The sequence below is a fragment of the Hyla sarda genome, chromosome 10 (assembly GCF_029499605.1).
Source record: "Hyla sarda isolate aHylSar1 chromosome 10, aHylSar1.hap1, whole genome shotgun sequence".
In the NCBI taxonomy this organism is placed as follows: domain Eukaryota; kingdom Metazoa; phylum Chordata; class Amphibia; order Anura; family Hylidae; genus Hyla; species Hyla sarda.
In genome coordinates, this window is record NC_079198.1 from 86,033,238 (window position 1) to 86,049,901 (window position 16,664).

A 16,664-nucleotide genomic window follows, 5' to 3' on the forward strand; every position below is an offset into this window, starting at 1 on the left:
CTAGAAGGTGGGAAACTGCCTCTCAAGTGTAACCATAGCTTCATATCTGACCCCTTAACTTTCATACATTAACAGACAGTACTGTTGCCACAGGTTTTGTTCCTTATCAGCACTGAACAGAACACTGTATTGTTAAAGGCTTCTTTAAAATCTCAGACATTATCTTATGGTATAGTCATCCATATGTGATTCCTGAGAGACAGTCATCTTTTTAAAATATATATTTTGCGTGGTTGCCTCAGGGAGAATTAACCTGATGATTACAGAAGAGTCCTGAGTACAGAGGCTGTGCTGCACAACATGGAACCTCTATGGCTACTAGAAGTACCTCTGTGGCATGATATTAAACATTGCATAATAGTTTTGTCTTATTCATTTAAAGATATATAATTTTAACTGTATGTTCACATGGACTATATATGCTGAAAACACCTACTTGGGGGGGGGACTCTAACTCTGCTGCCTACACCTACTGGGGGGTACTCTAACTGTGCTGTCTACACCTACTGGGGGGTGGGCTCTAACACTGCTGCCTAAACCTACTGGGGGGGGACTCTAACTCTGCTGTCTACACCTACTGGGGGGGACTCTAACTCTGCTGCCTACACCTACTAGGGGAGGGGGAAAATCTCTGCTTCTTACACCTACTGTGGTGGGAATCCTGGTGCCTACACCTATTGTAGGGGATCCTGCTGCCTACACCTACTGTGGGGGGACTCTGCTGCCTACACCTACTGTGGGGTGACCCTGCTGCCTATACCTACTGTCGGGGGACACTGCTGCCTATGCCTACTGTGGGAGGACCCTGCAGCCTACACCTACTGTGGGAGGACCCTGCTGCCTACACCTACTGTGGGGGGGGGACCCTGCTGCCGACAACTATTGTGGGGGGACCCTGCTGCCTACACCTACAGGGGGGACCCTGCTGCCTACACCTATTGTAGGGGGACCCTGCTGCCTACTCCTACTGTGGGGGAACTCTGCTGCCTACACCTACTGTGGGGGAATTCTGCTGCCTACACCTACTGTGGGGGGACTCTGCTGCCTACACCCACTGTGGGGGGACTCTGCTGCCTACACCTACTGTAAGGGAACTCTGCTGCCTACACCTAATGTGACGGACTATCTACTATGTTCCTGCCTAGCTCATATGGGGACAAACTACCAAACTAATAGGAGGGCTACTTACTACCTACATTTTCATAGTGCCCCTCCCGAGACTAGACTGTGGATCCGCCAAAGGGGGGTGGGGTGCTGGCTACCTACTTGACTAACTCCCTGGCTACCTAACTTTGTACCTGGATGCCTAACTGCTTACCTACATTCCTGGCTATCTAACTGCCTACCTACATATCTTGCTACCTACCTAAAAACCTGGCTACCTAACTATGTACATACCTGGCCTTCATACATGGCTGCCTAACTACCTAGGTAGCAACCTACCTACCTGGCTAGTCACCTACCTACATATCTGGCTTCATGATCTACCTACCTAGTTAACTATTTACCTGGCTACCTACCTACCTGCCCTTTTACTGTGCAAGACACCAAGGAGGGCATTATTACAGTTTGTGGGCTTATAGATGGAAAGATTGTGTAGAGGAGGGGGCGGTACTGGAAAAATGTCTAACATGTTTGTCCTGCAGATGGTAAGAGATCGACATGGCGGACTGATCCGGACACAGAAGAAAAGGAAAGAGGATGCCGCCGATCAGAAAAGACGTTATTGTGAGTCCCTTGCTGTAATTCTAATCACTTATATGGTATACTGATCCTGTGTACAGCTGATATCTACTGCCATATGGTCCTATATATAATCACTTATGTGCTATACAGATCTCTGTACAGATGGTATCTACCACCAAATGGTCCTGTATATAATCACTTATATTGCATACAGACCCTGTATAGTATACTGGTCTGTGTATAGTGGTTTTATTCAGTACAGTATGGTGGTATTATCCAGTTATTGTGTGGTGGTATATATATTTACTCCTTGTATTCTGGTATTATTGGTCATGGAAAATAATTTTACCTACCTTTAAAGTGTTTCTTATATATAAAATTTTGTTTATTTTGTGTGTAGGGCTGGTGGAGGGATTTGGGTAGAATAGGGTCGGAAGTGTGACCAGCAGCAGAGCATCGCAGGGGGCCCTGAGTGTTACTGTCATTTAAAAGAAACTTTTGACATGCCACACAGACTTGTCAAAACATTTGATCAGACGGGGTCTCAGTGATGAGACCCCCCACTGACCAGTGGATATAGAGAGGAGACTCACACGGTAGTGCACTTCAGTCCCCACTTGATACTCTCCATAGATATATAATGGAGCTTGTCTCCTGCAATGGGTCAGACCAAGTAGCAAGCCGGGGAGTGAAGCAGACATCCATATGTTTCTCCCAGCTATATCTACAGATCATAGTAAAAAAAAAGTTAGCAGATTTATTGCAGATCTTCCCCATTGATGCCAACGAAGAAGCTAAAGTCTGTAACAGACCCACAATAACATTTTCTGCAAATTACTTGCAGATCCACAGTCCACACAATGGGGTGACAATATTGCAATAGTGGCTTTACCTGCAGAAATGTTTCAAGTTTTCTACACACTAAGCTGCTGCAAAAAATTTACAGCATTTCCATCCCAAGAGAATATACCCTTAACCCCTTAATGATCGTCAATGTGCTTTTTTATGGCCCTGCTTAATAGGCTGCATCCTAGCTTCCAGTATTTTATGGCACGCTACCATAACAGCTGCAGGAGAGATTGTAGAATCATGGGTGAGCGATGGCAACCTTAGTGATATCAGACTCAGAATAACTGAAGCATAATGGAAAAAAAAAGTTTGAACATTTTAACTTTTTTTTACATTCAATAATATGTCAATATGTCAATATTGGTGAAAAAAATGACAAAACAACTATTTTAATAACCTAAAAAAATAAAAGGTTATAGCCATTAACTACCACATGCAAAAAATTGTAACTGGTCATAAAGGCTCAGAATCCTACATTCAATGGTCTAAACACAATGGGCTGATAATGTACTTTAATGCCATATGCCATATTAAATCTAACTTACAATTCATTAATTACAATGTCTGGAACCCATATAGCACTGAGCGGTAGGGAAATTTCTCCAATACCATCAAATTGACTTGAATTCCATGCCAGAAATTCATCTTTCCACATCTAAAAAAAAATGAAAAGAACATTTATTTTTATTTTATTTTTTTTATTTTATTGTATCAAAATTACAGAAAATACAAACACATAAACATTTTTCCCCAAATAGAAAAGTAAAAATTAAAAAAATATTGTTTATTATGTTTGTAGTTAAATGGTTAAAAGAAGCAATATACTTGTTGAAATATTCTTACTAAGGCTGATGTAAAAAATATATAATTATACCTACTTTGGTCCCCCCGTTGCTGGTCTCACATTCCTGCTCCTGAGATGAGACCTTGGAGCAGGACCTGCCTGCCCAGCCAATTATTTGCCAAAGTAATGATCCCTTTTGGCCAGTGATTGGCTGAGTGGGCAGGTCCTGCTTCAACCTCTTGCCTTAGAAGCAGATGTTACGCCGAGCGCTCCGGGTCCCCGCTCCTCCCCGGAGCGCTCGCTTCACTCTCCCCGCGGCAGCGCTCCGGTCACGTCCTCTGACCCGGGGCGCTGCGATTCCGCTGCCAGCCGGGATGCGATTCGCGATGCGGGTAGCGCCCGCTCGCGATGCGCACCCCGGCTCCCCTACCTGACTCGCTCTCCGTCTGTTCTGTCCCGGCGCGCGCGGCCCCGCTCCCTAGGGCGCGCGCGCGCCGGGTCTCTGCGATTTAAAGGGCCACTGCGCCGCTGATTGGCGCAGTGGTTCCAATTAGTGTGTTCACCTGTGCACTTCCCTATATCACCTCACTTCCCCTGCACTCCCTTGCCGGATCTTGTTGCCTTAGTGCCAGTGAAAGCGTTCCTTGTGTGTTCCTTGCCTGTGTTTCCAGACCTTCTGCCGTTGCCCCTGACTACGATCCTTGCTGCCTGCCCCGACCTTCTGCTACGTCCGACCTTGCTTTTGCCTACTCCCTTGTACCGCGCCTATCTTCAGCAGCCAGAGAGGTGAGCCGTTGCTAGTGGATACGACCTGGTCACTACCGCCGCAGCAAGACCATCCCGCTTTGCGGCGGGCTCTGGTGAAAACCAGTAGTGGCTTAGAACCGGTCCACTAGCACGGTCCACACCAATCCCTCTCTGGCACAGAGGATCCACTACCTGCCAGCCGGCATCGTGACAGTAGATCCGGCCATGGATCCCGCTGAAGTTCCTCTGCCAGTTGTCGCTGACCTCACCACGGTGGTCGCCCAGCAGTCACAACAGATAGCGCAACAAGGCCAACAGCTGTCTCAACTGACCGTTTTGCTACAACAGTTACTACCACAGCTTCAGCAGTCATCTCCTCCGCCAGCTCCTGCACCTCCTCCGCAGCGAGTGGCCGCTCCTGGGATACGCTTATCCTTGCCGGATAAATTTGATGGGGACTCTAAGTTTTGCCGTGGCTTTCTTTCCCAATGTTCCCTGCATCTGGAGATGATGTCGGACCTGTTTCCCACTGAAAGGTCTAAGGTGGCTTTCGTAGTCAGCCTTCTGTCCGGAAAAGCCCTGTCATGGGCCACACCGCTCTGGGACCGCAATGACCCCGTCACTGCCTCTGTACACTCCTTCTTCTCGGAAATCCGAAGTGTCTTTGAGGAACCTGCCCGAGCCTCTTCTGCTGAGACTGCCCTGTTGAACCTGGTCCAGGGTAATTCTTCCGTTGGCGAGTATGCCGTACAATTCCGTACTCTTGCTTCAGAATTGTCCTGGAATAATGAGGCCCTCTGCGCGACCTTCAAAAAAGGCCTATCCAGCAACATTAAAGATGTTCTGGCCGCACGAGAAATTCCTGCCAATCTACATGAACTTATTCACCTAGCCACTCGCATTGACATGCGTTTTTCCGAAAGGCGTCAGGAACTCCGCCAAGATATGGACTCTGTTCGCACGAGGCGTTTCTTCTCCTCGGCTCCTCTCTCCTCTGGTCCCCTGCAATCTGTTCCTGTGCCTCCCGCCGTGGAGGCTATGCAGGTCGACCGGTCTCGCCTGACACCTCAAGAGAGGACACGACGCCGTATGGAGAACCTCTGCCTGTACTGTGCTAGTACCGAACACTTCCTGAGAGATTGTCCTATCCGTCCTCCCCGCCTGGAAAGACGTACGCTGACTCCGCACAAAGGTGAGACAGTCCTTGATGTCTACTCTGCTTCTCCACGTCTTACTGTGCCTGTGCGGATGTCTGCCTCTGCCTTCTCCTTCTCTACAGTGGCCTTCTTGGACTCTGGATCTGCAGGAAATTTTATTTTGGCCTCTCTCGTCAACAGGTTCAACATCCCGGTGACCAGTCTCACCAGACCCCTCTACATCAATTGTGTAAATAATGAAAGATTGGACTGTTCCATACGTTTCCGCACGGAGCCCCTTCTTATGAGCATCGGTTCTCATCATGAGAGGATTGAACTTTTGGTCCTCCCCAATTGCACCTCGGAAATTCTCCTTGGACTTCCCTGGCTTCAACTTCATTCCCCTACCCTGGATTGGTCCACTGGGGAGATCAAGAGTTGGGGGTCCTCTTGTTCCAAGAACTGTCTAAAACCGGTTCCCAGTAACCCTTGCCGTAACTCTGTGGTTCCTCCAGTAACCGGTCTCCCTAAGGCCTATATGGACTTCGCGGATGTTTTCTGCAAAAAACAAGCTGAGACTCTACCTCCTCACAGGCCTTATGATTGCCCTATCGACCTCCTCCCGGGCACTACTCCACCCCGGGGCAGAATTTATCCTCTCTCTGCCCCAGAGACTCTTGCCATGTCCGAATACGTCCAGGAGAATCTAAAAAAGGGCTTTATCCGTAAATCCTCCTCTCCTGCCGGAGCCGGATTTTTCTTTGTATCCAAAAAAGATGGCTCCCTACGTCCTTGCATTGACTACCGCGGTCTTAATAAAATCACGGTTAAGAACCGCTACCCCTTACCCCTCATCTCTGAACTCTTTGATCGCCTCCAAGGTGCCCACATCTTCACTAAATTGGACTTAAGAGGCGCCTATAACCTCATCCGCATCAGAGAGGGGGACGAGTGGAAAACGGCATTTAACACCAGAGATGGACACTTTGAGTATCTGGTCATGCCCTTTGGACTGTGCAACGCCCCTGCCGTCTTCCAAGACTTTGTCAATGAAATTTTTCGTGATCTGTTATACTCCTGTGTTGTTGTATATCTGGACGATATCCTAATTTTTTCTGCCAATCTAGAAGAACACCGCCAGCATGTCCGTATGGTTCTTCAGAGACTTCGTGACAACCAACTCTATGCCAAAATTGAGAAATGTCTGTTTGAATGCCAATCTCTTCCTTTTCTAGGATATTTGGTCTCTGGCCAGGGACTACAGATGGATCCAGACAAACTCTCTGCCGTCTTAGATTGGCCACGCCCCTCCGGACTCCGTGCTATCCAACGCTTTTTGGGGTTCGCCAATTATTACAGGCAATTTATTCCACATTTTTCTACCATTGTGGCTCCTATCGTGGCTTTAACCAAAAAAAATGCTGATCCCAAGTCCTGGCCTCCTCAAGCAGAAGACGCCTTTAAACGACTCAAGTCTGCCTTTTCTTCGGCTCCCGTCCTCTCCAGACCTGACCCTTCCAAACCCTTCCTATTGGAGGTTGATGCCTCCTCAGTGGGAGCTGGAGCTGTTCTTCTACAAAAAAATTCTTCCGGGCATGCTGTCACTTGTGGTTTTTTCTCTAGGACCTTCTCTCCAGCGGAGAGGAACTACTCCATCGGGGATCGAGAGCTTCTAGCCATTAAATTAGCACTTGAGGAATGGAGGCATCTGCTGGAGGGATCAAGTTCTCCTGTTATTATCTACACCGACCACAAGAACCTCTCCTACCTCCAGTCTGCCCAACGGCTGAATCCTCGCCAGGCCCGGTGGTCTCTGTTCTTTGCCCGATTTAATTTTGAGATTCACTTTCGTCCTGCCGATAAGAACATTAGGGCCGATGCTCTCTCTCGTTCCTCGGATGCCTCAGAAGTTGAACTCTCTCCGCAACACATCATTCCACCTGACTGCCTGATCTCCACTTCTCCTGCCTCCATCAGGCAGACTCCTCCAGGAAAGACCTTTGTTTCTCCTCGCCAACGTCTCGGAATCCTCAAATGGGGTCACTCCTCCCATCTCGCAGGTCATGCGGGTATCAAGAAATCTGTGCAACTCATCTCCCGCTTCTATTGGTGGCCGACTCTGGAGACGGATGTTGTGGACTTTGTGCGAGCCTGCACTATCTGTGCCCGGGATAAGACTCCTCGCCAGAAGCCCGCTGGTTTTCTTCATCCTCTGCCTGTCCCCGAACAGCCTTGGTCGCTGATTGGTATGGATTTTATTACTGATTTACCCCCTTCCCGTGGCAACACTGTTATTTGGGTGGTCGTTGATCGATTCTCCAAAATGGCACATTTCATCCCTCTTCCTGGTCTTCCTTCTGCGCCTCAGTTGGCTAAACAATTTTTTGTACACATTTTTCGTCTTCACGGGTTGCCTACGCAGATTGTCTCGGATAGAGGCGTCCAATTCGTGTCTAAATTCTGGAGGGCTCTCTGTAAACAACTCAAGATTAAATTAAATTTTTCTTCTGCATATCATCCCCAGTCCAATGGACAAGTAGAAAGGATTAACCAGATCTTGGGTGATTATTTGCGACATTTTGTTTCCTCCCGCCAGGATGACTGGGCAGATCTCCTCCCATGGGCCGAATTCTCGTATAACTTCAGGGTCTCTGAGTCTTCCTCCAAATCCCCATTTTTCGTGGTGTACGGCCGTCACCCTCTTCCCCCCCTCCCTACTCCCTTGCCCTCTGGTCTGCCCGCTGTGGATGAAATTTCTCGTGACCTTTCCATCATATGGAGAGAGACCCAAAATTCTCTCTTACAGGCTTCATCACGCATGAAGAAGTTCGCGGATAAGAAAAGAAGAGCTCCCCCCGTTTTTTCCCCTGGAGACAAGGTATGGCTCTCCGCTAAATATGTCCGCTTCCGTGTCCCTAGCTACAAGTTGGGACCACGCTATCTTGGTCCTTTCAAAATTTTGTGTCAAATTAATCCTGTCTCTTATAAACTTCTTCTTCCTCCCTCTCTTCGTATCCCTAATGCCTTTCACGTCTCTCTTCTCAAACCACTCATCCTCAACCGTTTTTCTCCCAAATCTGTCCCTCCCACTCCTGTTTCCGGCTCCTCGGACATCTTCTCGGTCAAAGAAATTTTAGCTGCCAAAAAGGTCAGAGGGAAAAATTTTTTTTTAGTGGACTGGGAAGGTTGTGGTCCTGAAGAGAGATCCTGGGAACCTGAGGACAACATCCTAGACAAAAGTCTGCTCCTCAGGTTCTCAGGCTCTAAGAAGAGGGGGAGACCCAAGGGGGGGGGTACTGTTACGCCGAGCGCTCCGGGTCCCCGCTCCTCCCCGGAGCGCTCGCTTCACTCTCCCCGCGGCAGCGCTCCGGTCACGTCCTCTGACCCGGGGCGCTGCGATTCCGCTGCCAGCCGGGATGCGATTCGCGATGCGGGTAGCGCCCGCTCGCGATGCGCACCCCGGCTCCCCTACCTGACTCGCTCTCCGTCTGTTCTGTCCCGGCGCGCGCGGCCCCGCTCCCTAGGGCGCGCGCGCGCCGGGTCTCTGCGATTTAAAGGGCCACTGCGCCGCTGATTGGCGCAGTGGTTCCAATTAGTGTGTTCACCTGTGCACTTCCCTATATCACCTCACTTCCCCTGCACTCCCTTGCCGGATCTTGTTGCCTTAGTGCCAGTGAAAGCGTTCCTTGTGTGTTCCTTGCCTGTGTTTCCAGACCTTCTGCCGTTGCCCCTGACTACGATCCTTGCTGCCTGCCCCGACCTTCTGCTACGTCCGACCTTGCTTTTGCCTACTCCCTTGTACCGCGCCTATCTTCAGCAGCCAGAGAGGTGAGCCGTTGCTAGTGGATACGACCTGGTCACTACCGCCGCAGCAAGACCATCCCGCTTTGCGGCGGGCTCTGGTGAAAACCAGTAGTGGCTTAGAACCGGTCCACTAGCACGGTCCACACCAATCCCTCTCTGGCACAGAGGATCCACTACCTGCCAGCCGGCATCGTGACAGCAGAAATACGAGAGAAACAGCAGGAGACTGAAAGGAGCTGCAGTGGGACCTCTAGGGGATTGGGATAGGTAGGCATACCTAATTTTTTTCTTTACAGTCAGATATATTTTTTGGGGGGCTGGAATACCCCTTAAAGATGTTGTTTCATCAAGAAAATCCCTCTCCACATGACACTCCACTCTTTACAAGCTCGTATGGAGAGCCATTGTGTAATAGTTGCCCCAGTTCCAATAGACACAGCTCATCCATACTGTTGCCTCCAGATGAGGCTTTCCCAGCGATCACAGGGTGAAAGAAGTCAGAACCATAGGCTGATTACCAAAAAAGATCCCTGATAAAAAGTGGTTGTCTTTATGAGAAAATCTCTTTAGGCTATGTAATGTAGGGAGAATGTATTAGAAACATACCTGTCTGTACCAAATACTGGTCGTCAGCTTCTGATTCTGTCCATCCTGGAAGATAATAAATACTGCAATAATCGGAACCTCTAAGGATGATACGGTAGTAAAAACTATGAGGGAGATGTATCATAACCTGTGCAGAGGAGAAGTTAACCAGTTCCCTATGGTAACCAATTAGATTGCTTCTTTCATAAATAAAAGCAATCTGATTGATTGCTGTGGGCAACTGCTCAAATTTTTCTCTACACAGGTTTCATAAATCTGCCCTTATATACTTGAAAAGTGGAGCCCAATCATAAATTTCAGGTGTAAGAAGTGTTTAAGGGGATTTAAAATTGAGACCTTTCCTTAGAACAGGGGAAATACACTGCTACTCGCCTGAACCCTGGAGTCCACAGCTTAGCCATTCCTGTTCTCTGCCCTGTCACATGGCAAACTCCTACTCAGCCAATGACTGGCTGAAGTGGGAGGAGGGGGGGAGACACCACTGTGACCTTTTTTCCAATGGGACACAAGCAGGAAGCACTCAGCAGTAAGGAACTGCCACATTGGAACAGCACCAGTGGGGGATCGGCAGCAGGTGAGTACCATTGTTTTAGTCCCCTCCCCCCCTCCCGACCAATGAGCACTTTTAAACAGAAAAATATGTTTCAATCCCCTTTAAAGAAAATACATTCAATGATCTTTACTATAGTAATTAATTAATTTATGTTTGTAGTTAATGTGAAATACAAAATAGTAACTATGTAAAGTGAGGTCATTGTGAGGTGAGGGCCATAGAGATGCATTGTTCAGGATAGTTCAGATATCACAGCTCTCCATTGTAACAAGTCATGCACCTGTGTGATCATCACATGACCAGGACTGGTTGGTATTTAAAGCCTACATAGGGCATTGTACAACAGCCTGATGCATAACGTACCAGAAGAAAGCCAGCAGCGGCAGGAGAACAGAAGAGAAGCATTGGGTTTCTTTTTTATGCACCAGGCTAAGCACATTTTTAAAATAAAAATACTACTCGGAATATCTCTTTACATTTACTGTATATGTTGCAGTGCTGTGGATTTTATGCTGCTGTTGGATATCTTTTTAATATATGTGATAGGGGGTAGCAGAGGTGGCAGAATGGGGCCAAAGTAGCCACAGCTCAGCCTATTAGTTAGGAGTGGGGGGTCATGGGACCCACATTCTCCAAAAAGACCCCAACATATTAGGCATTTTAGTAAATATCTTTTTTGCATATGCCATAAATTTCTCTAGTTTGAATGCCCCTTAATTACTAAGACTAAGTTCACACTGCTATTGTGCTCCCACCCATTAAGTGTCTGTTAGATTGAATGGATCCTTAAAGGGTTGGAGCACAACTGACACTACCCTGTCCCAACGGATTCCATTGACTTGAACGGGGTGTGTAGGGTGTCCGGTATAGCGGAGAAAAAATATCAGACATGCAACATTTTTTCCCTTCTTTTAAGGGATTCAGCAACAGAGCTCCCGTTAGTGCAGCACAACGCCAGTGTGAATGTAGCCTTACACTGTTATTTGAATTTGGGAACCACAACAAATATAAGTAAGTCAAAATAACATATAATAATGAAGTAACAAATAAAATACAAAGACTTTCTTATGAACAAATACACACAAAGTATTGTTGATTGGCGTCAACAAAAATCACAAAACTCGGTTTATTTCCTTATTTGCAATTGATCACCTACTACTAGATGGTTCTTGTGCTGACCAGCCCAATTTATTACTTAGATTCTATGAAAGGAATATAACAACAATAATAATATTGTGCCAGAGAAATAAACCACTAACTCAATAACTTTGTCAAAAGTCTGCTTTGTGAATAATTGTGTTGTGGAATTGATTACTTGTTTGCTATGTAGTTGTTTCTGGTTTATCTTTGATTAAATAGAGCGTCACCTTCAGATGACACATTAAACAAATCACTGGCTTCTCTCTCTATTTTAATTAGTTGCAGAGTCATTAATCAGGAGGATGTTGAGGAAAACAATGTTATTCCGGGGTTCAAACCATGACTCTTCATAAGAGAATAGACTGGAGCGGGGGCTTGTGTACTACCTGTGACTACAGCCGCACCCTAGGATAGCAGTGCTGACATGTTTTTCACATGCATACGAAAGGGAAAAAAAATCATACACAAGCAGAATGTCTGGTCACTAAAAAGAAATCTTCAACAAAAGATTTCTCAAATCAGTGCAACTTCATTACAGTATTTAATGGAGGAAGAAGATAAAATTCCATGGGTTCTCGTCGCAAACCGTCTCATAAACTCACAGTTAGTGACCTGTCCATTTATTAGATTGCTAATACAAACAAACGCATTTCGAGGCCTTTGCTAGCCTCTTAATCAATGTTAAAAATGCCATAAAAATGAGGCTAGCAAAGGCCTCGAAACGCGTTTGAGTTTATGAGACGGTTTGCGCCGGGAACCCGTGGAATTTTATCTTCTACCTCCATTGATTGTCTCTACATTCCGCTGAGGACCTCTGCCGAAACCCAGGTGGCTGCACTGATGTTATAACGCTGTTATAGGTGGTTGTGTCTGGCACACAACCACAAAAGGTGAGCAAGATTGCCCCTATCCTTCATTTACATGGAAGGGCATATTTTCGCTATCTAGACTACTATGCCATGAGAAGCTCTGCTTTGTTTTTTTCAGACACATTCATTCGTTTTTTTTTTTTTTCAGACACATTCATTCATTACAGTATTTAATAAATCTGCTAAAAACATCCAAACTATCCTGAGAAGTCATTGGCATATACTGAAAATGGACCCATTCTTGAAGGACATCATTCCAGCGGTGCCTATGGTTACATTTAGAAGAGCCCCCACCCTCAAAAATTTGTTGGCACCTAGCCAGTTAAAACAACATAAGCAAAAGACCCATACTGGATCCACAAATGTGGTAAGCCCCATTGCCTTTGTTGCGAGGAAATATGTAATGGAACCACCTCTATCACTTCGCAGACTAATGGTAACAAACATCACTTAACCTGTGATACATCCAATATGATTTATCTCCTGGACTGTTGCTGTGGGAAACAGTATATAGAAAGGACTGTCCAGGCACTTAGATGCAGAATTAACAAACACTGTCAAAACATCAGAAACCACTTTCTTTTCCATGGGTTCTCGAGGCACTGTGCCACAAAACATGCCGATATCAAGAGACCATTTAAAGTTACTCCTATTGACCACATACACAGCACAGTCACCAATAGATTTGGACAATTGCAAAAGAGAGAGGTCTTCTGGATATATAAAATGGGAACACTGTCCCCGGAAGGCCTGAATGAGATCACGGAAACCATCATCCAGTAACAGAAGAATTCCACTCAGCCCTTCTCTCTGTCTACCCCGTCTAGGTTTTTTGTTTTTTTTCCCCCTCTGGTTCCACATAAATCAGAGGAAATAAAAAACAATAATAAAAATAAAAGAGAAAAACAATAATACATAATGCAAAACCAATGAATATTATAGTTCTGTACTAAACTGGCAATATACATTTCTTTGCCCCTGGGCAGCTCATACTGCAGTGGAGAAAGGTATCATTTACTTTTGGGATTACATTAATCATACCTCTGGGTGGGTAATACCCCCTGATAAGCAAATGCCTAAATATAAATATAAATCCAAGGATAGGCGGCACTACCACTGTAGCAATAAGTCCTGGGGTGCAGGCTGAAAACCACAGTCCCAATCACAGACTGTGTAGATAATCCAGAAGCGAAAAAATGCCAGCAGCACACCCATTGTTAAAGTGCAAAAGGTGGGATTTTATTGACCCATATCAAGTGGGACGTTTCGACGGCATCCCGTCATCTTTTTCAAGCATGAAAAAGATGGCGGGATGCCGTCAAAACGTCGCACTTGATATGGGTCAATAAAATCCCACCTTTTGCACTTTAAAGGAAATCTGTCATCAGAATCACCCGCACTAAACCTGTTACACAGGCTTGTAGTGCGGGTGATCCTGATTAAAACGCTTCTTACCTGGTTTAAAATGGTTCAGCAGTTCTTCAGATATCTATATTTTTAGTTTTCTGTTATTCCCTGGCTTGGGAGGTCTTATCATCTGGGACTCGGCTACACGTCATTCTAGCTGGGCAGAGCTGCCGTCCGGCTCATGAATATTCATGAACTTATCCTCCTGGTCTAATTCTTCTTTCTCGGTCTGGTGGGGAGGACCGCGCATGAGGATAAGGTCATGAATATTCATGAGCCGGGCGGCCGCTCCGCCCAGCTAGAATGACGTGTAGCCGAGTCCCAGATGATAACACCTCCCACTGAGTCCCAAGCCAGGGAATAACAGAAAACTAAAAATATAGATATCTGAAGAACCGCTCAACCATTTTTAACCAGGTAAGAAGCGTTTTAATCAGGATCACCCGCACTACAAGCCTGTGTAACAGGTTTAGTGCGGGTGATTCTGATGACAGATTTCCTTTAACAACGGGTGTGCTGCTGGCATTTTTTCGCTTCTAAATATAAATATATATATATATATATATATATATATATATATATATATATATATATATATACAATCCAAATATAAGCGGCACCTCCTGAGAAGAGTAAGGTCGGGTGCACGCCCTAGAACCTCAGTGCTCCAGTCCGCAGTAAATATAGATCAATGTAGGCAGCACACCAAAATTAGTGCAAAATTCAAGTGTTTATTCCAAGGATAGGTGACAACGTTTCGGCGATCTCACACCGCCATTTTCAAGTGGTTTACAAGTGAGTTACTACATTACGATCAAGCAGCCCAAGAAATGAACAAAGGACCTCAACATGGAGCCGCATATCCATTTTTGTGTCTAGATTTAGACATTGTTTTATTTTATTTTTTCTACCAACACAGTGACGGCGTCTCTGGGGCAACTAGGACCAATTTTAATAGAGTTACGTATACTCCTGTTTTTATACCCTGGAATGAGTGACATCTGGATGTTGGGTTGCCAATAACCCCCCTGAGCCAGAAGCGATGGTCTGGTGAAGTATCCTGAAACCTGGAAGGTGATGACACACCAAGCTGGGAAGGAGAAGCGGCCTTGAGGGTCCTTTTGGATCCTACAAGACGCACCCAGACGTTAGCTTGAAGGGTACAGGGTGAATGGTTTAAGCCCCTTGAATGTTTTCATTTGTTGTATGCAGGGTATTACTGTCAGGATGTAGTGAGAATACCTCTTTGTACAGTAGGAGGTTTATTGTCTAACATTAGAGCGATTTACCTTGCCAGTATATTACTATAGGATACACTTTGGTTACCAACTATTTTGCCCGAATCTAAAATGGCGCTGATGAGTGTGTTAATATACACTGAGCATGCGCAGAGGGCCACGGAGCTCGGCCGCGCCGCGCACGTCACCGCTGCACTGACAGTGCAGAGAGTAGCCATGACAACAGATGATGCCGTCTCTGTGATTGGTTGACGTCTGGCAATGCCGGAAGTAAGTCCCGGCATCCCATGTGGAGTACGGGCGTGCGGACAATGGCGCGATTTGCTATGAGGCCGGTGTTTGGAGGAGGCTGCTTGAATCGGTAATGTTTTTAACCCTTCACTTGTTTTCACAATGCCCACATTGTAATTATGACACTTAAGATGAGTTTATCAATCTGTCACCGGAGGAATAGGTGATCAGATCATGTATATGTATTCACTGTACAATATTGCATCTATGAGATGGTTTTATTTAATATATTTCACTGTATAGCATGAATTTTCCACTTTATTTACATTTTGTTTATGATCATGTGATATGCTAATAATCATGATGTCACTAAATGGGGAGTGTATTTAAACCCCACCTGTATCACTTGTAAACCACTTGAAAATGGCGGTGTGAGATCGCCGAAACGTTGTCACCCATCCTTGGAATAAACACTTGAATTTTGCACTAATTTTGGTGTGCTGCCTACATTGATCTATATATATATATATATATATATATATATATATATATATATATATACCACCATATCCTTTTTTAAGGTCTTGTTCGCTCTATACTTTAATTCCTACCTAGATTGATTTGCACAAAGGGTTAACCACTACCGTGAACTACTAACCTGGACCACTACTGCAGACTCCTCAAATAGGAACCATTGAACCATGGCCCGATCGGTGCAATTACATTGTCCCCTGGATACATCCTTGGGTATAATTACAGTCCGTCAGCAGCAGCTTCTCAACTTATTTATTGCAATACCTGCCGGCAAGCTGTCACGTGCAGCGAAATCATCATTGCAACATAACCTGGACACATCTGTAGCCGACCAGTTTTTTCTATATAGCAACCAGTTCATATATATAGCAACCAGTTCCCCTATTCACCGCCGGCATCACTGCCGGAGCCTGCGGCTATTCCAAATGCTAGTCCGCACTGAAAAATAAAACTAATTAGATGCGCAATCTTTGCGCAAACTTCAGGACACATCAGGGGAGATTTATCAAAACCTGTCCAGAAGAAAAGTTGCTGAGTTGCCCATAGCAACCAATCCACTCGCTTCTTTCATTTTTAACAAGGCCTCTACAAAATGAAAGAAGTAATCTGATTGGTTGCTATGGGCAACTGGGTAAATTTTCCTTTGCACAGGTTTTGATAAATCTCCCCCATCAACTTTTAATCAATGTGTGGGGAATTATGATTCCATCTCTGGCACTATCACCGAAGCCTGCTGTTATTTCAAGTACTGCCACGTGAAAAGTCTAATCATTTAGATGCGTAATCATTGCGCTAACTTCGGCCCGCTGTCTATCACGAGTACTACTGCACCAGAAAATACGGCTATAATTGAACTTTAATTCTACACAACTACAGCCCTATCACGTACCTCAGTTTGTGCATACCGATGTTACTGTATGAATACCACACAGAGATCCCGGAGCGCTGCTCCCTAATTCTTTTAATGCATTTCATGGGATCAAAACTTATACATGATTATATGCATTTAATGTTTGTTTTATACTGAATTGTTTTAGGGTTATCACTATAACCTTATTGTTTCTGCAATCTTATAACTTT

General features: G+C 45.6%; 1 protein-coding gene across 3 annotated transcripts in view; it reads right to left on the minus strand.

The window, feature by feature from the left end:
- HTR3B (5-hydroxytryptamine receptor 3B) overlaps positions 1-16,063 on the minus strand; it is a 36,592-nt gene extending 20,529 nt beyond the window's left edge. For 2 of the 3 annotated variants that reach the window (XM_056544190.1, XM_056544189.1), the window contains exons 1-3: positions 15,709-16,063; positions 9,613-9,657; positions 3,081-3,190 (exon numbers count right to left, since the gene is read on the minus strand). In XM_056544190.1, coding sequence (XP_056400165.1) covers positions 3,081-3,190; positions 9,613-9,657; positions 15,709-15,753 — 200 coding nt within the window. In that variant the 5' untranslated portion in view covers positions 15,754-16,063. The remainder of the gene's footprint in view (positions 1-3,080; positions 3,191-9,612; positions 9,658-15,708) is intronic. The other variant, XM_056544191.1, reaches the window with a different exon arrangement.
- Positions 16,064-16,664: the final 601 nt, after the last annotated feature.